The 24379-nt window shown below is 41.1% G+C and overlaps 1 protein-coding gene and 1 pseudogene across 1 annotated transcript; both read right to left on the reverse strand.

Moving 5' to 3' along the window:
• Positions 1-3656: 3656 nt before the first annotated feature.
• Positions 3657-6696, reverse strand: LOC134738382 (E3 ubiquitin-protein ligase HERC2-like). Its single transcript, XM_063653169.1, has 3 exons — positions 6486-6696; positions 4940-5118; positions 3657-3892 (listed from the first exon to the last, which is right to left on the reverse strand). The coding sequence occupies exons 1-3, from the start codon at positions 6648-6650 to the stop codon at positions 3814-3816; spliced, it is 423 nt and encodes a 140-aa protein (XP_063509239.1). The 5' UTR covers positions 6651-6696; the 3' UTR covers positions 3657-3813.
• LOC134738383 (ADAMTS-like protein 3) overlaps positions 3657-24379 on the reverse strand; it is a 100854-nt pseudogene continuing 80131 nt past the window's right edge.

The following is a 24379-nucleotide window of genomic DNA, read 5'->3' on the forward strand; positions in this document are numbered from 1 at the left end:
GTCCCAGCTACTCAGGAGGCTGAGGCAGGAGAATCAATTGAACCCGCGAGGCAGAGGTTGCAGTGAAATGAGATCCCGCCACTGCATTCCAGCCAGGGTGACAGAGTGAGACTCCATCTCAAAAAAAATAAGATAAAAAATAAAGTACATAAAAAAGACATGCCCAGGCTGAAAAATAAGTTAATCTTTATCTCCATGAACGAAAAGCAGAAAAGAAATGCAAAGTGGTTGGAGGCTGAAGAGCCTGGACCCTGCTGGGCTTTGGGAACCAATGATGGTGGCAGGTCCTTTGGGATAAAGAGGGACCAAATGACTCCTAGCTAGAAGCTGGGAGCTCGGGTGTACCCCAGTACTTGAAAGGATGCTGGCCAGGCGTAGTGGCTAATGCCTGTAATACCAGCACTTTGGGAGGCCGAGGGAAAGTAACTCTTATGTCAGTGTGAAAGAAAATCAGACAGGACAGGGGAACATGGAGGGGAGGAGAGCAAAACCAGGGCCTGGTTCCACCCGCCCCATTGGGCCAGAAGCACAAGTGGTTCTCTGCACAACATAAAGAGCGAGGACATGCTTTCAGCTCCACTTTAACTCAGGTTCCTCATGTGACAGCAGGCTTGTCAATCCCACTTGCCCCCGTGGCTCGCACCAGAAAACCACCAGCAGTGTGAGTAAGGACAGAAGCAGGAGACTGAGGAGCCAGGGTGTGGGAATCCCACAGCAACCCACGGGCCCTCATCACACACGGCAAGGATGTGCCCTCACTGGGCTCACCACCACCACCAGACAGCACCTTCACTACCTGATAACCTGCCTGGGTAACACCACTGTAACACAAGAAACAGGTCTAGAATCTAGCATGTATGCTACACCTGAAGGAGCAAAAGACGGTAATAAATACGATAAAATTTTTATTTAATATAAAATTTAGAGCCATAATCAAAATGTGTAATTCTGACGGGGTTCACTACTTATAAAAACTTCACAGCCCTCTATTTTCAAATGTAAATGGTATTCCGTGGCTCCTCGCCAGCATGTAACTAGTTACTCTGAAATCTGTTTCACGGCTTATTTTTGGCAAGCGGCGATTTCTTCAACCCATGTTTTCCAAGGGAAAAAAGGACATGAAATGTTTCCAAAAGTTTCTTACAATCTTTAGATAAACTACTGCTCAACAACTGCATCCTCCAAGTCAACACATCAAGAATCCTTCAATCACAAACACTTAAGGTGAGAAAACGGTGTCTATCCATGCAGGAGAGGGACACGTTATCCATGCTTATGAAGACAGCCTGGATATCGGCTACTGAAAATCTGTGAATGTATCTTCCTTTTTCTACTTTCCAAAATTTTTGTGAGGTGATACTTATTTCTATGTTTGTTTCTATTCTTTTTATTTTGTATTTTTTAGTAGGTACATCCTTATTAGAAATCTACTGTAGAACCAATGTCCCATACAGGACTCCACGTGCCACAGGAACCAAAAAGTCACATGCAGCGAAGATGAAGACACAGCAGACAACCTGTGTGGACACCACAGAGCCACCTGCCCAGGACACCAGTGGAGCCACAGGTGCAATTCAAAATGTTCTTATTCGTATTAATAAACATGGCCAGGTGCGGTGGCTCATGCCTGTAATCCCAACACTTTGGGAGGCTGAGGCGGGCAGATTACCTGAGGTTGGGAGTTCAAGACCATCCCGGCCAACATCGTGAAACCCCATCTCTACTAAAAATACACAAATTAGCCAGGTATGGTGGCATGCATCTGTAGTCCCAGCCACTCAGGAGGTTGAGGCAGAAGAATCATTTGAACCCGGGAGGCAGAGGCTGCAGTGAGCTGAGAATGTGCCACTGCACTCCAGTCCAGGCAACAGAGTGAGTCTCCATCTCAGGGGGAAAAAAAAATTGTTCTTAGTCACATTAATAAAAGTAAACACACACACACACACACACACACACACACATAAAATTAATTGTAATAATGGCCGGGTGCAGTGGCTCATGCCTGTAATCCCAGCACTTTGGGAGGCCAAGGTGGGCAGATTACTTGAGATCAGGAGTTCGACACCAGCCTGGCCAACGTGGTGAAACACTTGTCTCTACAAAAATACAAAAATCAGCCAGGCGTGGTGGTGTACATCCATAGTCCCAGCTGCTCGGGAGGCTGAAGCAGAAGAATTACTTGAACCCAAGAGGCGGAGGTTGCAGTGAGCCAAGATTGCACCACTGCACTCTGGCCTGGGCAACAGAGCAAGACTCCATCTCAAAAATAAAAATAATTTTAATAATGTGTCATACTTATCCCAACAGATTGAAAATATTACCATTTCAACATGAAATATAAGAAAAATGATTGAGATATTTTACATAGGTTATTTCATATTAAGTCCTCAAAAACCATCAGCATAGCTTACATATGTAGCACATTTCAATTTGCAGTGAAATTTGCATTGAAAATATCTGATCTGCACTTAGACTCATAAAATATATAGTTGACAAAGTAGATTCACGTGGCCAAGTGACATTCTTAAATGCTTTCTAATAATGGAATCAAGTTTTTAAACCTGCATTTTAATTAATAAAAATTAGATAAAATATTCAGTGTCTCAGCTACGATGGACACACTTCAAGTGCTGATCAGCAAACGGTGTGAGTGCCGGCCAGACTAGCCAACGCAGGCTACACCGCTGCAGCTGAAACAGGCCAGTCTCTCTGCGCACGGGAACAGTCTGGGCAGGCAGGAGATGGGGAAACAGGCGCTGCCCTCGTGAGAACAAAGGACCCACAACAGGAACCCTGCACTCACCCCCTCCCAAAGACACCAACAGCCCATGACGCAGCCTCCTCACAAAAGGGAGAGGCATTCAAGAACTTAGAAAATCACCTCTTCCTGGAAAATGCTCACTTTAAAACTTTGCATGTAACTTTACATTTTAATTACAAGGTTTTTAACATCCATTTTCTCATGTCTTCTTAACTCTGTGAAAGTAAACACAGCTTTTATTCTTACTCCTATAGTTACTGTGTTGGAAGTTCACCTATGTGAACAAGCTGTTGCAACTGAAATTTTCTGAGAACAAATCTCCAGCTCTTTCCATTAACACAAACTGTATTAAGTTTAGTTCTCTAGTTTCCATTGCTTAAAGGCCAGAATGTGTGAAATATGCATTATCAGATTAGAAAAACAAAACAAACATCAGAAAAATATTTTGCAAAATAGCATTTGCTAAATTCCATGATAGAAACTAGCTCTAAAACTTCCTGTTTCAAAATTTCACTGTGTGTCCACTAAGTTAGTTTTTCTGGCTGTGGACAGCAGGCCCACCGCACGCCACAGGCCCACCGCACGCCACAGATGCACCCCATGACACAGGCCCACTGCACGCCGCAGGCCCACCCCATGCCACAGGCCCACCCCATGACACAGGCCCACCCCACGACACAGGCCCACCCCATGACACAGGCCCACCCCACGCCGCAGACGCATCCCACGCCGCAGGCCCACCACACGCCGCAGATGCACCATGCCCCCCATGAACAGGCCAGCTGAGAGCTGTGGCCACTGCCCAGGGCTCCCTGCTCTGTGCTCAGCTGCCTGATCCAACCTGCCAGGGCTCTGCTTTCTCTATGTGTAGAAACAAAAAACCAGGAGCATGATGTGACAAAAAGCAGATTTTTATTAAACAGAGGTACAAATGTGTTTCATTTTCTAATAAATCTCTCTCACAAATCACCTTGTTTTTTCACTCTTCTTGAATGATCATTTTTAGACAACACTGTCTGACTGTTTTGGCTTCTGCCAAAGTTAGTCTCTGTTCACAGGCTGAGTCTGACTTCTTCCCACCTCCTCCTAGTCGGGCCTTCCAAAACAATGCTCACCATTCTTTCACATTGACTTTGGTTTTGAAAAGAAAAGTTATGTTACAAAGTAGTATGTATAACTCTGTAATATATGAAGTGAGGCAATGATACAACCAGTTTTAAAAATAACCTTCCATGATGATTTTCATTTACATCCACCTGCTTATTAGCAAGAATCTTTTTACAGGTTTACTGCACACCCAATTTCTGTTCTGGAAAAACTTTTGAACATCATCATGCCCTCGCCCTCCAACTTCTCCTCTCACCTATATTTAAAAGGGTCTGCTCTTTACCCTAAAATCCATACTAGGTAATTTTCAGAATATTCCTTCAATCACCAAACAAAGTTTTGAGATCCTCGTGCTGGATTTCACTATCTTAATATGAAAACCAATAATCACCTATTAAAATTCAATACAGGCCAGGCACAGTGGCTAACGCCTGTAATCCCAACATTTGGAGAGGCCAAGGCAGGTGGATCACCTGAGGTCAGGAGTTTGAGACCAGCCTGACCAATATGGTAAAACCCCATCTCTACTAAAAACACAAAAATCGGTCAGGTGTGGTTGCAGACACCTCTAGTCCCAGCTACTTGGGAGGCTGAGGCAGGAGAATAGCTTGAACCCAGGAGGTGGAGGTTGCAGTGAGCCAAGATCATTGACACTGCACTCCAGCCTGGACGATAGAGAGAGACTCCGTCACAAAAAAAAAAAAAAAAACGCTAGTAAGTAAAATAAATAGGCCAGGCGTGGTGGCTAATGCCTGTAATCTGAACATTTTGGGAGGCCAAGGTGGGTGGATCTCCTGAGGTCGGGAGTTCAAGACCAGCCTGACCAACATGAAGAAACCCCATCTCTACTAAAACTACAAAATTAGTGGGGCGTGGTGGTGCACGCCAGTAATCTCAGCTGCTCGAGAGGCTGAGGCAGGAGAATTACTTGAACCTGGGAGGCGGAGGTTGCGGTGAGTCAAGATCGTGCCACCGCACTCTGGCCTGGGCAACAAGAGCAAAACTCTGTCTCAAAAATACAAAAAAAAGTAAATAAATAAAACACAATACAATACAGCTAATACGATTTACCTAAGACGCTGTTGTATGAGCTGAACCAGAGGCAAACACTGTTTGCCAGAAGACTCACAGATCCCCGTATTAATAAGGTCTTTATCCAATGGAGTCCTGCTTCTATGAAATGCTGAAGCATTTGCTTCCTGTTCATCAATTTCTTTTTCCTTCTGTGCTTGTTTTTTGGCTTCAATATCCTGTAATTCATAAACAGAAATTGTTTACAAGTGATCTCATTACCAGGTGTGAAGACACAGGCTGGCTGAGCCCTGACCCCAGTGCCAAGCTATCCCAGCCTCTGTGGCTGCCGCACACACCTACCCACAGGCCTCCACCTGCCCTGTTGGAAACCCCAACTCAGTTGTGCAGTTTCAAACAGTGTCTTCTTTTTACAGATCCAAGGTCCAGGCTGCCTCTGCTGATGCTCTCCAGCCTCCTTCCGTGAAGTCCCTAAAATCCTTAACCCTGCTACTGGCTCTCACAAAACCCAATGTGATCTGCCCCACACACGCAGCATCTAGCTGCTCTGTAAGGACAAGAAGGAGCTAGAATTCTCACACACAGAAGTCCTGGCTCAAATGTAAATGGCAGAGCCACTTTGGGAAACTATGAACACACACTGACCCCAGGACCTAACAAATTCCACTCCAAGTGTTTACCCAAAGGGAGGACATATGTCCACTAAAGTACTTGTTCACAGCACAATCGTGGCAGCTCTACACGGCCAAAAACAAGAAAGCCTGTGTGTGGTGGCTCACACTTGTAATCCCAACACTTTGGGAGGCCAAGGTGGGGGGATCCCGAGCCCAGGAGTTGGAGACCAGCCTGTGCAACACAGTAACACCTTGTCTCTACAAAAAAAAATCAAAAAACTAGCCCGGCATGGTGACATGCCTGTGGTCCCTGCAACATAGGAGGCTGAGGTGGGAGGATCCTGTGAGCCTAGGAGGACAAGGCTGCCGTGAGCCAAGATCAGGTCACTGTATACAGCCTGGGTGACAGAGCAAGACCCTGTCTCAAAAAAAAAAAAAAGAAAACAAAAACCAAAAACAATTTAATATCCTTCAATAGGAGAATGAACTAACAAAGAGTACTACACCCAGAAAATGGAAAACTTCCCAATAATAAAAACGAAGTCACAATAGACACATCAGTGAGTGAATCTGAAAATCATTCTCCAAGGCCAGGCAGGAACGAGTGCATACTATACAGTTATATTGCTGCGACACTCAGAGCAGGCGAAATGCATCTCATCTGAGGGCAGGGGAGTATCCTGGCTGCAAGTGCCAAGGGCACAGGGATATTTCCGGGTGACGGGAATGGTCTACCTGAGTAACAGGTTATCTGTTAACTTCACTGAAACAGGCAACATGCAGTATTTTATCACAATTAAATCATCTCAATAATTTTTAAAATTAGCACATAAAAGAATTTTAATTTAAGAAAATACTTGGATATGATAAAAGTTGAGTGTTTTACTGTTTTCAGTTATTCTTCACATGTGTGAGTGTGGTATTTCCGATCTCAGCGCACCACCAAGTCACGTGTGCCTCCAAGGCCATACCTGGATCTCTGCAGTAATGGCTGCGTGTAAGGCTGACTCCAACCCTCCAGCAGCCATCAAGCTGCCCACCAGAAGATCAATCATGAATCGACGACCTGGACTTATGTTCACTTCATTGCCTGAAACTGAACTAGAAAGTGTGTGCCAATTTGAGTGAAACTCCATCCCCTCCCAGCACCCTGACCCATGCCCTCTCCTGTTCCTTCCCCGAGCCCACCTGCGCAGGGCAGGAGAGCAGAGAGCGCCCGGGCCTGCTTCTCGGCGGTGGGCAGCAGCACGGACCGGCCGCTCTGCAGCATGGCCTGGGAGGCTGAATGCACGGTGCTCAGCATGCCTGTGCTGCTGGCCAGGGTCACCACCGTCTGCTTCAGGCTGTTCAGGAGGACGCTGCCCAGACCTAAACCAAGGAATTCCGGGTCAACCTGGTGACTAATGGCAGCATGCAACTGAAAGGAGAAAAACAATTTTCACTTAGAACCCCTAAAAATGAGTGAATTTCAAAGTCTTACTAAACACCGAATAAAACTCAATTTGAAGTATTATTTAAATAGACAAAATAACTTCTCAGCTTATGTATTTTTAAAAACTGGACTAAAAAAACTCTTACCCACAATGGTTGAAGTATTTTCTAGAGGAATTTTTGTAACCCCACTATGAACACATATATGGAAAAGCTCAAGATCAGCAGAAGAGCTAAACAACTAGCAACAGCAACCTCCACCCCACCCCAACCATCTGCACCAAACACAAATAATGGCTACAATGTAACCACAAAAGCTGCCACAGGCGGTGCCTCATGCCTGTAATCCCAGCACTTTGGGAGGCCAAGGTGGGAAGATTACTTGAGATCAGGAGTTCAAGACCAGCCTGGCCAACATGATGAAACCCCATCTCTATAAAAAAATCAGCCAGGTGTGATGGTACACACCTGTAGTCCCAGCTACTTGGGAGGCTGAGGCAGGAGAATCACTTGAACCTGGCAGGCCAAGACTGCACCACTGCATTCCAGCTAGGGTGACAAAGTGACACCCTGTCTTAAAAAAAAAAAAAAAGCTGCTAAAAATTAGATTGCGGAGCTGAGAGTACACAAGGAAACTCCTCAAGTGCAAAACCGAAATTCACATGGGCACACACAGCAGGAATCAAGAGGTTCCGGGCTCTGAAAGCAGAGCCAAGCCGCCAGGCTTCAGCACAACCTCCCACACGGGAATGCACACAACAACCCACTGAACCCGAGCTTCCTGCAGAAGGCTGGGAGCCACTCAGGATCACCTGCCTGCCAGCCAACCACAGCCAGGGGGCAACACACTGCCCGTCCCAGGCTCTGGGTAGCAAGAGGCCCCATGAGAAATCAGAGATCCGGCCCTGCCCTGGGAGTAGAAGTGAAATCAAAAGCACACCACTCATCTAGGTATAGATATCACAGGTCAGGAAATGACCACCGACACTCACCTAGAGTCTGTGAAACCTACAGAACCCTCAGGACCCCGGAGAGGCAAATGCAAAACCATACGCTGGGACACCTCGACAGCCTAAGACACACACGAGGCCACGCCCCACAGCACCGACCAGAACAGAAACATCACTGAAAACCAGGAGAGGCAGCAAACACCTGGGCTGCACCCACGCAAATGCCAGGATGCCACAGGTATGGTGATAAATGAGTGCTACAGAGGACTAGAGAAGCACACTTCAGACCTCTGCTCAGTTCATTACTGCAACTTAACACTACGCTCAGTTCATTACTGCAACTTAACACTACACTCAGTTCTGTACATTCTAGAAGCAGGGCAAAAAGGGGAGGGGCTGGAAGAGGGACATGACGGGTTGTTACACAGAAACCACTGTAATAAAAGGGAAAAATTACTATGTCGAGAAAACTGTGGTTCCTGTCATTAAGTTAGAGGGTTTTATTACAAAGACAAAAGATGATGATCAAACACTTCAGGATAGAAGTATTAGAATAGAATAGAATTATTCAGGATAGCATTTCAAAAATGGTATTTTGATTATTTTTTTAAAGACTTCTTTTAGAGATACATAATTATGAATGAAATGATGTGCTGTCTGTGTTTGCTTCAAAAATGCTCAGGGGGTAGTGGCAGTGGTGATGGTTTCAATGAAACAAGAGTGGCCCTGGGTTGATAATTGTTGATACTGGATTATGGACATGACATGGGGGTTCATTACACTGTTTTCTCCTCTTTTAAATAGTCTGCAATTTTCTATGATTAAAAATAAAGTTACAGAAAAAGACTTAACAGGTGGGGCCACTCCCAATTAAGAGGGGAGTGTGATTAAAGAGGAAGCAAGAGGCAGCTTGCTGTGGGCAAGAAACAGCCTGAAAGTCAGTGTGCCTGGAGCATCCCACTCAAGGCAAAAAAAAAAAAAGGAGGTGGCCAGACATGAGGCTGGGGACCAGGAAAAGTAATACCCTGCCAAGTCCCATTGGACGTATGAACCCACACAAATCTTTGAGTGATGGGGAGACATTTGGATATTCTGAACATTGCAAAGAAAGAATTAGACTTGGCCAGGTGCGGTGGCTCACACCTGTAATCCCAGCACTTTGTGGGGCCGAAGTGGGTGGATCACGAGCTCAGGAGATCGAGACCATCCTGGCTAACATGGTGAAACCCCGTCTCTACTAAAAATACAAAAAATTAGCCTGACGTGGTGGCACATGCCTGTAATCCAGCTATTCAGGAGGCTGAGGCAGGAGAATCGCTTGAACCCAGAAGGCGGAGGTTGCAGTGAGCAGAGATCACACCACTGCACTCCAGCCTGGGCAACAGAGTGAGACTCTGTTTCAAAAAAAAACAAAAAGAATTAGACTTGTGCCCTACCTAGATAGACTGCTCTGGTGGCTGTGTTGTGTAGGGGTGGATTTGAGGGAAGCAATTCAGGAGCAAATTAGAAAGCTGTTGTAGGTGTCCTAGGAATTGATTTCAGGACCTGTACAAGGATGGCAGTTTGGATGGAGAGGAGGAGCTGGAACCAAGAAAGATTTTAGTAAATATAGTGGGCACAACTCAGTGGCTAATTACACATCAGAGAAGAATGAGAAGGAGCCAAGAAAGACTCCATGCTTCTAGTCTGGGGAACTGGATGGACTGCAATCCTATTAACGGAAAGAGGACATATAGGACTATCAACTGTCATCTAACTGTGTTTTGAAAACAAAAGATCTTGGTAGGACCCATCATTCTAGTCAGAGGACTCTGTGACCTGCCTTCTGTGACAACTACACACACTCTCTCTCAAGTGTCTCAAACCCTTTTCTTTCTATAGACTCCTTCCCTTACAGGATTGTAGGTGATCAGAGATGTGAGAAGGTTCCAGCAGCATTTAGCCTCATGCTTTCCTTGTACAGTTGGAAGGTCTACAGATACTAACTGACTTGTGCAAAACCCTATCTTTTTAATTTGTTTAAGACTGCCCTAACTTCAAAATGAAAAACAACAAACACATACATATACACTTTTCCATCAGCTTGACTACCAATCTTTGCTCCTTCTTTAGTACTCAAATACCCATTGCTCCATTTCCTTCTTTTTTGGAAATTTATTTCTGAAATATCCACAATGTTTTATTCTCTACCCTTTGAATGCTACTACTCTAAAATTCACTGAAAAAGTCTTTCTTGTTAATCAAAGCAGACTTTTCTCTTTCCTCATGGATTTTCCTTGTCTTTCTGTGAGATTTGAATCCTATCTGCTGCTTGCCTCCTTAAACTCCTTCCTCCTTTGGTCTCTGGAATAATAAGCTTCCCTGGATCATACTCCTCCCTCTCTTCACTACTTTACTTCCTCACCATCTTCCTCTTTTGATTCCCCCTCTTCCTCTAAATCTCCAAGATTCTTTCAGGAGCCCAACACTCTTCTCTTTTTACTCAAATACTGTGAAGCCATTCACCCTCACATGGTCCACAGTTTCTTCTGTGGTCATAGCCAGCACTGACAGTGGTCCACGTGGAGAAGTCTGTGCCTGTCATGAGTGTGATGTGTCAGCTATGTTGGCCCACATCACTTTGCCACATGTGCCTTCTCAAAGAGAAGTAACCCACACTGCCCTGGGGCTCACCACTGGGCTGGACCACAGTTAAAAGGGAGATTGACAAATGAGAGTGGGTTCTGAAAAGCACAGGAGGTTGTGAAGGGATCTAAAAACAACAGTGCATGAAGACTGCTGAAAAGGCTAAGAATGATGAACTTGGGAAAGACAAAGCTCTCGGGATCCATGGCAGCTTTCTTCATATTTGTGAAAATTTGTCACATGGGATGGGGCATAGATGTATTTTTTTCTGCTTCAGAGAACACAAATTGGGAGGTCTATTCTGTCTCATCAGAAGAAAAAGATCTTGCAAATAACTTGTGTTGCTCAACACAAGAATGAGGTGTCTCTTAATGCAGTGAACTCTGATCATTGCTGAAGGTGTTGAAGAAGAAATGCCTGCTCCGAGAGGGAAAGTGGCCAGATTACTGCTGAGACCCCTTTTCCCCTGATGCTCTGGGAATTGCTCTCTTCATCGATAGCCTGTCAGCACGAAAGACTTAACATGTTTGACATAGAACCAGCCGCTCTGTTCAATTACTTGAGTCTATCATTGGTGCTGTTGTTCTTACAGATTCCTGGACTAGAAATCTCAGAGCACCTTTGATTTCTTGCTCTCTTTTTGTCCCTATATAACTACCTCCAGAATGCTTCTTTGATTTCCTCTTGATTCTTAATTTCCACTGGCACTGTTACAATCCAGATCCATCAAATCACATGCAGATGGTAGTTATTGGATTTTTAAGTTGGAATGAACCCTGGAGAGATCAAGCCCAACCTGCTCCTTTTATAGGTAAGGAGAATGAGACACAGAAAAATCAGACTTGTCTAAGGTCATGTAGTTAGCAGGGGTGGTTCTAAGCTCCAATACTCTTAGTACCTTGTTCTTTCCATTTCCCTATGATCACTCAGGCGACTAATGCATTTCAACTTAACTGATTTTATAGAGACTGACCATGACTTACCCATGGAATGATTGGTTTATTTGTATGATACTATGATGGTTCATGGTCAAATCACATGTGTTAAAACCTAGAAATTATCCCCAATCTCTTAAGGGTAGCAGACCACTGGATCTGCTTTGAGTTAAGTAACACTGTCTTTTCTGTGCTGCTCAGAGAAACTGCCAAAGGAGGACTGCTGAATTGTGAAATAAAGAAAAATTCTAGCCAGCTCAAGCTCTCTAGAGTCTGTAAATACAGGTCATTTGGATATTAAATGTATCACTGTACTCCAATGAGTACAAAAATTACATATATCATGTTAACTGGCTATGCCCTGATTACTCCCACAAAAGGTCCCGGAAGCACGTTGGTTCTTCTGTTGCTATTCTGGTCTCTTCTAGTTCTTGTGCTTGTTTCAGCCAAGGCAATTTCGCTTCCACTGGACTTTTTTCTAAGAAAAAGAGAACATAAAGAATGAGCTTAATTACTATTAATCATTAAGGAGTTGGATAGATGATCATATTGGCTGAAGATTTCATTTATAAAGAGGTCATATTTTTCAAATGCAAGTTGAGTTCCTTAGTACAATACATTAGGTGGCTGCTGGAATGAATTAAACATTTCTGCTGTAGTTTTTAAAAATTAGTACATTATTAAAATGCAACCAAAATGATCACACGATACAGTTGAATCTGCTGTCAAAGTTAACATAAAAATGCCTTTTATAAATCAATACCAATTTCTGTTGTTCATACTTTGAAGCTCTTATTCTGTTGTTCATACTTTGAAGCTCTTACTTCAACCATATCAGCTTGCTATCTTTGGTCACATTTTATTTTTGCCCATGGAATGCAAAAATTAATAGAGAAAGGCAAATAACATGAAAGTTAAGAAAGTTGGGGGGGATGAAAGAATATGTGTTATAGTTTACTCAAACTTTTACTATTGTTGTAGTTGTTGAGGGAGATGATTACCAATTACATCTGGCATGGAGGAACAAACTGTTGCCCCTTTCTGTCCTTTGAAGCCTCCTTGATGTGAAGAAGGGAATAATCTATCTATGAAGTGAGAAATAAAAATAACTTTAGGGTGCTTCAAGGAAACTATGGACACTATGAAAGTGGCTATGAAAGTATCATAAATGCAGAAGGAAGGAAAAAAGACTTCACTGATGGAGTTACGTAGTCAATGTTTGTACCTGTCATGGCAACTAGTGATTTTTCTGCAAGATAGACATACTCAAAAATATTTGTTGAATGACTAAGAGGCTATTTGTATGAATAATGAACCCAGAAATAACAAGAGAGTTTTACCATCCTCTCTCAAGTACTAAGGAGGAGTCCTTCTTACTAATAGTTGGGAATAATCTTTTCTCCCATTTCAAGATGGAAGATACTTTTCATGAGGATGGTTAACATTAAATAACATGGAAATAATTATGTACAGAGAAGATCATATATCAGAGAGATGATGCCAAATCCTCCTATCCATGGATGCTACCCATTTCTGCTCTTTCATGTGGAACAAATGTGAACTACTGGAGAGATTATAAATGCATCCATAGATCCCCACTGGGAACTGGAAGTTTTCATTCATTCCATGCATTAGTACACATGATAAAGATGACATCATTCCTCCCTCAAAAATCTTACACTCCAGTGGAAAGGTAGCTATAAAGAAGAATGAGAATCTTGGGAAAAGAATAATTTCCTCCTCCTCCTCTACTTCTTCCTCCTTTTCTTGCTCTTCTGTCTTTTCCTCCTTCTACTTTTCCTTCCCCTCCTTTTTCAATCTCCCCCCCGCCATTCTTTTTCTTCAAGGGAGGGACTGCATTTAATTTTCTTATGTCCACCAAGAAATGTTAGTATAAAACTAAATAGGAGCTACTCCATCTGTACTGAATCAACAGGAGCTCAGTTTTCCCTCCAGATGAATAATTCACATATATCTAACTTCTTTATCTAGATGGGAAGGTCTATTGCAATCTGTCAATAAAACAATTTTTATAAGAAAGTAGTAAGTTGAAAGGGAAATGCTACAATATTGGAATGGGAGCTGGAAATACCATTTGATTTGAATTTACAATGCACCACAGACTTACCTTTTGGTTCATAACACGGGATGGAAATGACACATTCTTCTTTGACGTGTAACTTCAGTTGTGGATCGCAGCCCCCAACATGCTCTCCACGGTGGTTAATACACACAACAACCCGGTACCGTAACCCTCGGCCACAAGTCACCATGCACTTCAAAGAAGAAAAGAGAAGCCAATGCATTTCTTTTAAGACAACCACAAAGGCATTATTGTATCATATGCAAAGGAGAGCCATGAACTACATAAATATTAAACACAAAAGACTTTTAGACAAATATTATGTAAGGAAGGGTACAGAGGCTAATTTTCTGTGATGCTTGTATTTCAGGGCCCCTCTTTTGTACAACCTTGTTCCACTTCTCAATTCAAAAAGTATTTAAGGTGAGATCGTAATTCAAGAAAATTACAAATGCCTTGAAATCTTACTGCTCAAATATCAAAGAAACTTGTTAGAAGTTTTCTCAAGTTTGATTAAAAGTTTACATGACCCTACCCAAAATAATTTTTGAAGATGAATAAAACCTTTCTGAACTGTCAATAAAAATATAATACAATTCTGATGAATTATGCCAGAGGATTATTTTTCTATTCCGTCTATAAAAGTCAGTCTTGCAAAACTGCTCTCATATAACGAGGCCATCAAAGAGTATTCAGCCAAACACTACAGAAAAAAATACTATCGATGTATCCCGATACATCTATAACTGCCACAGTTAAAGTTAATAAAAACATTATGCTATTTTTCCCTGAATTTTTGTGAAGTTTGTGTTGTCAGCATTTTTTTCTTGGATTATTTGTTTATGATTTGAAAGTTACTCTTGCCTATGAGTGGAATGTTTTCATGTCATATAAAAATCTAGAATAGCTTTTCAAATTTATCTGTGTTATGGTTTGGCTCTGTGTCCCCACCCAAATCTCATCTTGAATTGTAATTCCCATAATCCCCACTTGTCATGGGAGGGGCCTGGTAGAGGGTGATTGGATCATGGGGGCAGTTTTCCCCATCCTGGTCTCATGATAGTGAGTGAGTTCTCCTAAGATCTGATGGTTTTATAAAGGGCTCTTCCCCCTTCATGCTCTCTCTCCCTCTCCTACTGCCTTGTGAAGAAGGTACTTGCTTCTATTTCACCCTCCACCATCATTGTAAGTTTCCTGAGGCCTCCCCAGACATGTGGAACTGTGAGTCAATTAAACCTCTTTCATTTATAAATTAACCAGTCTCTGGTAGTATCTTCATAGCAGTGTGAGAATGGGCTAATATAATCTGCATGTTGGGGAGTATATATATGTATGCATTTAAAAAAATTGATAGACTATATTTTTTGAGGACCATATTGGGTTTACAGAAATATTGAGCAGACAGTACAGAGAGCCCCAATATTCCCCTTCACCCCCTTTTCCCCCTATGATTTTCCCTATTATTAACATCTTGCCTTAGTGTGGTGCCATTGTTACAACTGATGAACCCGTATTAATACATCATTAACATAACTAATACATCATTTAATATATCATTATTAAATATTAAGTCCAGAGTTCACAATGTGGTTGTTGTCATCTTTCTAAAATTCGTAATTTCTTATAATTTCCTTTCTGATTCTAAATAAACATTCCCTTCAATACTCAATATTTGTGTTTTATATTCTTGTTTTTGAGGAGTCCCCTCCAATCTGTACAAACTTCAGACCCCACCCATTCTGGATCCACCCCAGGGAGGGGCTGAGAGTTCTTGGTTGCCTTTGGTTACCTGCTATGGGACAGGCACCTCCTTCATTTGTTATCTCATGAATCCTCCTGACCCACTTCCAGGTCAGTAGCTTCAGGCTTATTGAACAGATAAACAAACGGCCCACCATCTAAGGATCTTGCTCAAGGTCACACAGTTCCTAACAGGCAGAGTGGAATTCCCTCCCAGAGCCATCTATTGCCAAAGCCATGGCCAAGCCACTGCTTTAAGAAGCTTGAAAAGTATTTTCTGACCCTCTAAGCACTTTGTACCTGTGTATTGCTAGGGACAAGTTTCAAAGATATGTTTCGAGGATATGGAGACTTTTCTCAGTGTATGCACATCAGGCAGAATATTGGGAAATCTCTCTAGTTCATGATGCCACTCTTGAAACCACTGAACAAATACTTTAATGAGTTCAGTGAAGCTTGAGATTACCGTTTTTGGAAAATTGACTCACCTACCCCCAAGTTTATCAATTTGAGATATATATAATCTTGAGTGGCTGTTTTAGCCATGAAAGAAAAAAATTCACCCAAAGAGAAAGAAAACAGTACAAGATATAACTATACTACAACTGGTTAATCCAAAGGAGTATCCTCTCCTTTTAAACCACCCTTCTGGGAAGCTGGATGCTTCCCCAATGGCACTGTCAGTGTTTACAATGGTTCCAGAACTCCTCTGCGGAGCTGCATATGTCCTCGATGATGGAAAATCCACATCACTGAGAATATATTTGATTTTTGAAAAAAGTGAAAAGTATTAAGGGTGAAGTATGGTGAATGAGAAGAGCTAGTTAACATCCTCTACTCTGATAATATGCATAATGATGAAGTCATGGTATTTATGGGGATGGAGGGTGATATAAAAGCTCTAAAGCCAACATAAAACATATGGCTAGGACTTCAGAGAGCTGAAAACAAGCTCTGCAGTTGTAGAAATAATGTTGATTGGGGGCTGAAAAAGTGAAAGTCCCTAATGTCTCGATAACAAATCCTTTTGCAGCTGAGATGATATTTTTTGCTTTCAACAAAATAGAAAGAGGACTTAAATTGCCAGCAGAAAGATCCTTAAAAATAATTTTTGATGCTAGACCATCACATGAATTTTGGCACATAACTCAGGAGTTCAAAGAACAAAACGACCTTGCTAAAATAAAATCCTTCCATCCCGGTCTATTGATTTATGTGAACAAGCTTTCCCAGTGTACACATGCAAAGCCAAACAAAACAAAATAAGAAACCAATAGTAAAAATTAACAATAAAATCATTGCTGAACACATGGCTCATTCTGATGATGAATATATGGACTAGTTTTTAAGCTCCACTTATCTTCTATCAAGATATATTAATGCATGTACATGATGAACTGTGTATTCAAAGGAAATGCAATTTTTATGTGTTATTCTTATTTACCGAACTTTGAAATATATATATATATATGTTATTTTGACTGTGTATTAAAATTTACTCAATTCAGAGGAATATTTTAAATACTTAGGGCCTTATGGCCACAGGAAAGTAAAATAAATTAATCTCAATGATCATATATATTTTCTTGGAGAGAAGTAGAATAGTGTAATAAAAAAAGACTTTAAAGCATAAAAATACGTTATATTAGAATAAAATTCTGTGGGGAGAGTTGATTGTAAATGTGAGTTCAAAGGGAGAAATATGCACAACATCCAAATTGTTAAAGAAGAGGTCACCCCTGTATTTTTTAAATGAAAGATGGCAAAGACAGAAATTATCATGGCATTTAAATTCCACTAGACAGATTTTTTTGAATGCTGCAACACTCTTATTTTAAAATGTCAACATTCACAACATGTTGAAATGATATTCTTTGTAATTATTTAAACTTGTGATAGGAAATTTCAAATGTCAACCTAAATATATGTGAAGAAATGCATAACTCTCTAATCTTCTTTTTAGGGAGTATGTGACCAAAAATTAATTGATAACTTCTTCCCTAGCAAGTTTGAATAAAGTTCTACAGGGTGATGATGTTTAGTCTGGGGATATGAGAAAAAGATTGATATGGTCTTCACCTGACACTCACTTGTCCTTCAAGTTCAAGTGCTACCTCCTTTCTGAAGCTTTCCTGACACCTTCAGGTGGAGTGAATCATTCCACCTTGTGTCTCTGAAGTACTAGGCACATGACGCTACTCATGCACAATACAATACTGTATCACAACGTTGTTTGAATGCATGTCTGTGCAACTAGATTCTAAGCTTTTGGGTGGTAGGAGCAAGTTGTATTTACTTCTTAGCACGGTAGCTGACACATTGAATAAATACATGAATAGATATATTAATGCATGTATATGTTGAACTTAAGTGTGGAAATCACTTAAGAAAGCTGGAGAAACTTGAGTCAACTACACCTCACTCTCTAGAAAATTAAAGGATTAAGATTAAATTATTAAATATGAATGTCTGCATTTTTCATCTTTGACTAATCCAGCTGCATTTTATTTGTTCTGGAGGCTTACTCAGTCATCTCTTTAGAAAGTGAAAACTATGCTAATTTGACATGAACCTTGTTATACCTCTGGGGTGTTTTCCTTCTTCTCTTTTCTTTTTTCATACAACTTGACCCCATGGATGATTTCTAAATAGGTGCATTTCCAACTTCATCTCTCAGTTCTTAGTAACATGGGTCATCTCTTCAAATCTTCAACCTTGAGTCACTTCTTGTCATTACTGCCTTTGCTCAGCCATCTCTGTTTGGCCATCTCCCTAACACTAACCCTAACCCAGTGATGTTTCTCAGGTTCTCGCTTGTTTACATTCTTCAAAGAATTTAAACAATTTAAATTTTAATTCTTGCTTGTTTAAATTATTCAAAGACGGATTAGGCAACACAAGGGCAACAAATACTTCCTGATTGACTCTGCTTCAACATTTGTTCTTTACAGATTTGTTCTTTACAGTACTTAATATTAATTATGCTGATAATTACATGGAAATATTATTATTAATGTCCTTAATATTAATTATTCCTGCATACCTTGATGCTTCTGGTCTTTCTTTCTTTGTCCTCCAACTGTCTTCCTAAGCTCTTTGGAATAGGAACCATGCTCTTTTACCACTTTTTTTTGTCTGCGTGCTGTCTAGCACCATGGTGGGCATATAGAAAATATCCCTTAAAATATGAGAATTAATTAAAAGTGGCATATTCTCAAATCTTACCTGAGACCCCTCCATAGCAATCCACTTGGGGCAATCAAACAGATTACAAGTTTGCAGAACCTTGGGTTTGGGTGCGTACATGCACTTCCATTCTTCTGCCTGCAATATCTCTCCATGCATGGATTCCTCCACACACAAAAAGCTCCGTCTCCGAATCCCTCCTCCACAGGACACGGAACATGCAGTCCAAGGATTATGTTCCCAGCTCAAAAGCAAACAAAATTATATTATTTATTTGTTGTTTGTTTGAAGTTTGCAAAGATGGTGGCAAAAAGTATGGCCTTAAGGTATCAGGTGTGGTTCAGCTGAATGAGCCTGGGACTGGGAGTCATAAGACTTTACACTTTTTTTTTTTTTTTTTGAGACAGAGTCTCACTCTGTAACCCATGCTGGAGTGCAATGGTGCAATCTTGGCTCACTGCAACCTCTGCCTCCCGGGTTCAAGCAATTCTGCCTCAGCCTCCCTACTAGCTGGGATTACAGGCATGCACCACCATGCCAGGCTAATTTTTGTATTTTTAGTATAGACAGGGTTTCACCATGTTGGCCAAGCTAATCTAGAACTCCTGACCTCGTGATCCGCCTGCCTCAGCCTCCCAAAGTGCTGGGATTACAGGCATGAGCCACCATGCCTAGCCTTTTTTTTAATTTTAATTAATTTTTTTTTTTAAGATGGAGTCTCTTTCTGTCGCCCAGGCTGGAGTGCAGTGGCAAGATCTTGGCTCACTGCAACCTCTGCCTCCTGGGTTCAAGCTATTCTCCTGCTTCAGCCTCCCAAGTAGCTGGGATTACAGGCACCTGCCACCACGCTCGGCTAATTTTTGTACATTTTAGTAGAGATGGGGTTTCGCCATGTTGGCCAGGCTGGTCTTGAACTCCTGACCTCAAGTGATCCACCCGCCTTAGCCTCCCAAAGTGCTGGGATTACAGGCATGTGCCACCATGCCTGGCCAAGACTTTATTCTTAACTGCCACACACAAATTTTAGTCACAAGGTACTTAGCTCCTCACATCTGGGGTTTTTGTCAACTGGGAATAATATACCTTCCCTATTTACCCTTCATCAGACCACTGTGAAAATTAAATCAATTAAAATATACAGTGTGGCTGCATCTTCAAACTGCCTCTAAACTGTAAAATACTAATGGACAATATTATTAGAGAATCACAGAACCTCAGAGTCAGGAAGGACCATATTACTCTTTTCGGGATAAAAGGGGATTAAAATTTCTGATTAATTGCAACACTTGAGCTCCTGCTATAATACTCAGTTGTCCAAGATACGCTTGACAGCTCCAGCGATGGGAAACATCATCTTTTGAGGCAGCCTATTCCATCTAATTCTTAGAAAGATTTCTCCTATTATTGAGTTGAAGTCTGTTTTCCCTTAGCTCTATATAGTGTCTAATATCTAACCCTCATACATTTTAGGCTATTGCTACAGATGCTACAGTTCCTTGCAAACTACTTAAATTGCAAAAAGGAAAAGGAAACATATCACTCGCTGAGGAAGAGGTTGGAAGTGGTCATAGGGCATTATCTCTTTAAATCCATCACTACAAATGAAATCATTGTGAGAATATCATTTCTATAATAAATTCACACATTCATTAATTGATGAATATAATATTTGACATCCCAAAAGACAAAGCTCTTCCAAATTGGAAACTAAAAATATCAAGTGTTATCAACCATTCCCAAAAATTCAGCCACCATCTCTTTAATTGTCAAGAATATCTACGACACAAATTCCCCAGTTCTATTTGAAAATATAGAAAACTAAACTAGCAGTATATTAATCAAAGGAAAAAAGTATCTTGCAATTTCAATAAATTTATTCCTTTTTATAATAATTACTCTCTTAATATATTAGTGATACTAACACACTGTCGTATTAGTAGGATCTTCAGAAAACCACTTTATTTCACAGAATTTGTCCTCTGAAAGGTCTCTATTCATAATTACGTTCAACCAGGCTTACAGGAAATGGGCAGTTTAGTAACAGGAAATGAAATCCACTGAGAACGCTTCCTTTTCCACTTGCACACTTCTTCCTAAGCCAGCTGGCAGATATCTGGAGGATTCTGGGACTTGATATTGTTCTGTTATTTTAAGGTATTGTAGTAAGCCAGGAAACTTCCCCAGGCAATACAAGTCAGCAGGTACTAAATTATGCAATAGGATAGTTTATGCATAGCTTTTTTGCTTTGGCATTAAAATTTTACTTCCTTGCACAATGCATTATTTATACTGAATTTAATAGGAATACTTCAAAAGCCAAAACATGATAATGGGTGACCCAGTTTCAAAGCTAAAATGGTGAGTGAAAGATATTTATGATTGGCAGATGGACTAGACATATTACTTGGATGAAGAGAGCAGGAGATGTTCAAAAAGGTTCATTATAAAAAAACTTAGGAACACATAGCCCATGACAAGAGAAAGCTAGACTTTCATTCCTAATGAATGTGTCCTAACTTCTATGCACCATAGTTACAAATGTGAATGTAGGCACCTGCCGCCAGGAGACAAAGTCAGGAAATGGAAATGTATTGCCCTGCAAAGATTGATCAGTCTCAGGTGAAGCTGATTTGTTTCTTTTTGAAGTAAAGAGGGTGTGGACAATGACACAAACCTTGATGGGCAGGGATCCACGCTGCATTCCTTCAGTTTTGGTTTTGGTTTTACATTTTCAGGGTAGTAGTGACAATAATGGTCAGGAACTACCCTCTTCAAGCGGATATCCACACATTCAGCAGAATTGAGCTGATAATCTAAAGTGTTAGAAAAGGAAAGTCTGAATATTGCATTCATTTTTACTTGGCAGAGTTACCACTTGCCACACACTTTTTTTTTCCTCTTTAAGAAACTTAACTCAGTGGCTCTCAACCCTGGCTGTATAGCAGAACCACATGGGAGCTTTTAATACACTCTAATGCCCAGGTTCCTTCATGGTCCAATTAAGTCAGAAGTCCTGTGGCTGGGATCCAGGAAAACAGCATCTTTTTAAAAAGATCCTCAGGTTCTTCTCAGATGACTAAAATGCGTGGCCAAAATTGAGAATGACAATTAGTACCAACTGTGGTACTCTCAGCACTTCTAACTAAAAAATGACAATAGTCTCCTCTTAAGAACTGTTTCCAGCCCAGGTGCAGGTGAGTTATTCATTCTCCTCGGTTCATTGTCTTTTCTCCTCATTGTCACCACAGCACTGTGCAAGGCCCTTCTCTCATTTCCATATAATCTCTCTTCTTCCCTTATTGACACTCCCATTCCAATCCCCGCAACACACCTATTTTGATTTGTTGTTGATATGTCCTTAAATATGCAACCATCTTATGTAATGTTGTTTTTTTGTGTATCTGTTTTTAGCTTAATGAATGATAATGTGTTTTAAATCTTGTTCTGTTTTCCACTTTTTTCACTCAACATCATGTTTTTGAGAACTACCTTTGCGCTGGGTGGTTGCTGGGTTGAATATTTCTTTCATAACATTTTGTGATTTGCATACACAGTACCACATTTTACTCTTCTCCCCTGGGATGCCACAGGCACCTGCCATACCAATAAGCTTTCCAAATGGGGAATTAAGCATTGTCAATACAAAAAGGAACAAAATCCATCCCCCTATGTCACTCCCCAGCCCTCATCTCACAAGCCTTCAAACAGAAGGAATGAAGACTTATTCTTGATTCTACTACATCTAATTTGTAGAGTTTCTGAGGAAAGTGAACATTGCAAATAGATGAGTGCTATAAATTTAAAAAGCAAGTCACAAAATGATGCTTCTATTTCCTGAAAGATCTGATTCCAAGTTTCCTGTCACTTAAGTGTCTGTTAAGTTAAACTTTTTTAAAAAAAGGTAATTTTTCAAAACTAGAATGAGCTCTTTACGAAAGAAAAAAATGGCCAAAGCCAAGCGCTCTGCATCTGCCAGTTGGTCTAAAGGTCTGAAAATACATTTAAAGTCCTGATTGTCGTGAGGAATCTGATTTTATAAACCACTAGACAGCTTTCTATAAGACACGGCTTGGATGTAAGCTGAGTGCAGAAGGACGGACTGGTAAGCATTATAAAAAGCAAGGTCGAAACCACAAGAATGAAAATCCAAATGGAGTCAATAAAATGTTACTTGGGTGCCAATATCTGCCAGAAAGTCAACGATATCAGATGGCAATGGCAATCTAGGTACTTGCTCCAGATTGATCTCAAGTGTCTCACATTGACGATTACAGATGGGACTAGGAAAGTCCATCCAAGCACCCCCGGTACTTTAGAGACCAATGGACTAATTTTCTTGATTATCCAAAACACTTTAAAATCCATTCACACACATCACACAGATTTGATGACTAATATAATTAAATTTTGGTAATGCTTTCCTTGTGGGTTTTATGTGCATATTTTATTTTCCCCAAAACAAGTACAAAATGAGATTACAGCTCCTTGAGTCAGAAAAAAAAAAAAATCTTTGTTCTAAATAGAAATAGACTTCTAAATGAAAACAGGGCATATACAGGTGTTTATAATTTGGGGAGAGACAATTAATTTTCCTCTTCTGTTTTATCACAGTTTAGAGATAGCACAAAGCAAAAGAAATGAGGCAGAGTGCCTTTCTGTATCTTGAGCAAATGAACTGAAATTCTGCCAGTGTACAGAAAATGGCAGGCTCCCCAAAAGCAGCCTAAAATCTCCCTTCTGTTCTTACAGAGACTGTAAGACAATCTCACTGCTAAGTGCTCATGCACATTTACAGTTCCAGCAGGACTACGTCTTTCCATGGGCACCCGAGTATGAGAAACACCTATTTGCTTCCCAAGAATTTAATCAACTGGATTAAGCTGAATCCCATTATAAAGTGTCTCCTCTGGAGTAGAAAGTGTCTTTTATCTTACGGATCCAAATGTGAACGTCTCTCTGAATGACTGTGTGTAAGAACAAAGAAATAAAATTTTTAAAAAAATAGATGTTTGAGCCAGGCATGGTGGCACATGCCTGCACTCCCAGCTACTCCAGAGGCTGGGGTGGGAGGATGGCTTGGGCCCACCAGTTGGAGACCAGCCTGGGCAACATAGTGAGATGCCATCTCTACAAAATATTTTAAAAATTAGCCAGGCATGGTGGCATATGCCTGTAGTTCCAGCTACTTGGGAAGCTGAGGTTGGAGGATCGCTTGAGCCCAGGAGTTTGAGTCTAGCCTGGGCAACTTAGTGAGACCTGCCTCTAAAACAAACAAACAAATAAAAAAGAGAGAGATACGTTTGTTTTTCTGCAGAGTAAGAGTACCCAAAGAGTCATAAGTGACTCAAAGATGTAAAGGAAACTTTGCCTTATAAAAATGCTTATAACATTCAAGAAAATTCAGAGGGAATTGAAAATAAACTGAATGAATGTCAGAGCTGGTAGAAACTTGAAGTGACTTACTCCACTGGTTTGTTCTCACTGTATGAATTTTGTGATTGTGCTCTATTTGTGACAAGGGATAGATTTCCACTTACGGTAGTTATTAAATTCTTTTTGTGAATATGTTTATTTAAGTTGAGTAAACGCCCCCTTAAAGAAAAATCCTTTAGTAAATAACAGTGCAGGAATAACACAGATATGGCAAGAATAGTGATGGCAATATGGCTCCAGCTGCTATCCAAAGACACCGGCTTAAAGAGGCGATGGTTCTCAAAGTGGAGTGCGTACCATCATCTCCTGGAGGATGAGCCACACCCTGGGGTTTCTGACTCAGTAGGTCTGCGGTGGAGCCTGAGAATCTGTATCTCTAGTTAGTTCCCAGGAGATGCTGATGCTGCAGGTCCAGGAAGCCCACTGTGAGAATCACCTGCTGCAGGATCATCATCATGTGGTCTTTTGCCTCAACCCTGGCC

This window comes from Pongo pygmaeus, chromosome 16, assembly GCF_028885625.2.
Source record: "Pongo pygmaeus isolate AG05252 chromosome 16, NHGRI_mPonPyg2-v2.0_pri, whole genome shotgun sequence".
NCBI classification, from domain to species: Eukaryota; Metazoa; Chordata; class Mammalia; order Primates; family Hominidae; genus Pongo; species Pongo pygmaeus.

What these genes read in the sequence shown, in the direction of transcription:
- LOC134738382 (XM_063653169.1), bottom strand. Translation starts at nt 6,650, where the DNA reads ATGGAGTTTCACTCAAATTGGCACACACTTTCTAGTTCAGTTTCAGGC. An exon ending in CCATTACTGCAGAGATCCAG is followed by an intron (nt 5,119 to 6,485) that starts GTATGGCCTTGG and finishes TATGAATTACAG; the next exon opens with GATATTGAAGCCAAAAAACA. An exon ending in CTCATACAACAGCGTCTTAG is followed by an intron (nt 3,893 to 4,939) that starts GTAAATCGTATT and finishes TCAAAACCAAAG; the next exon opens with TCAATGTGAAAGAATGGTGA.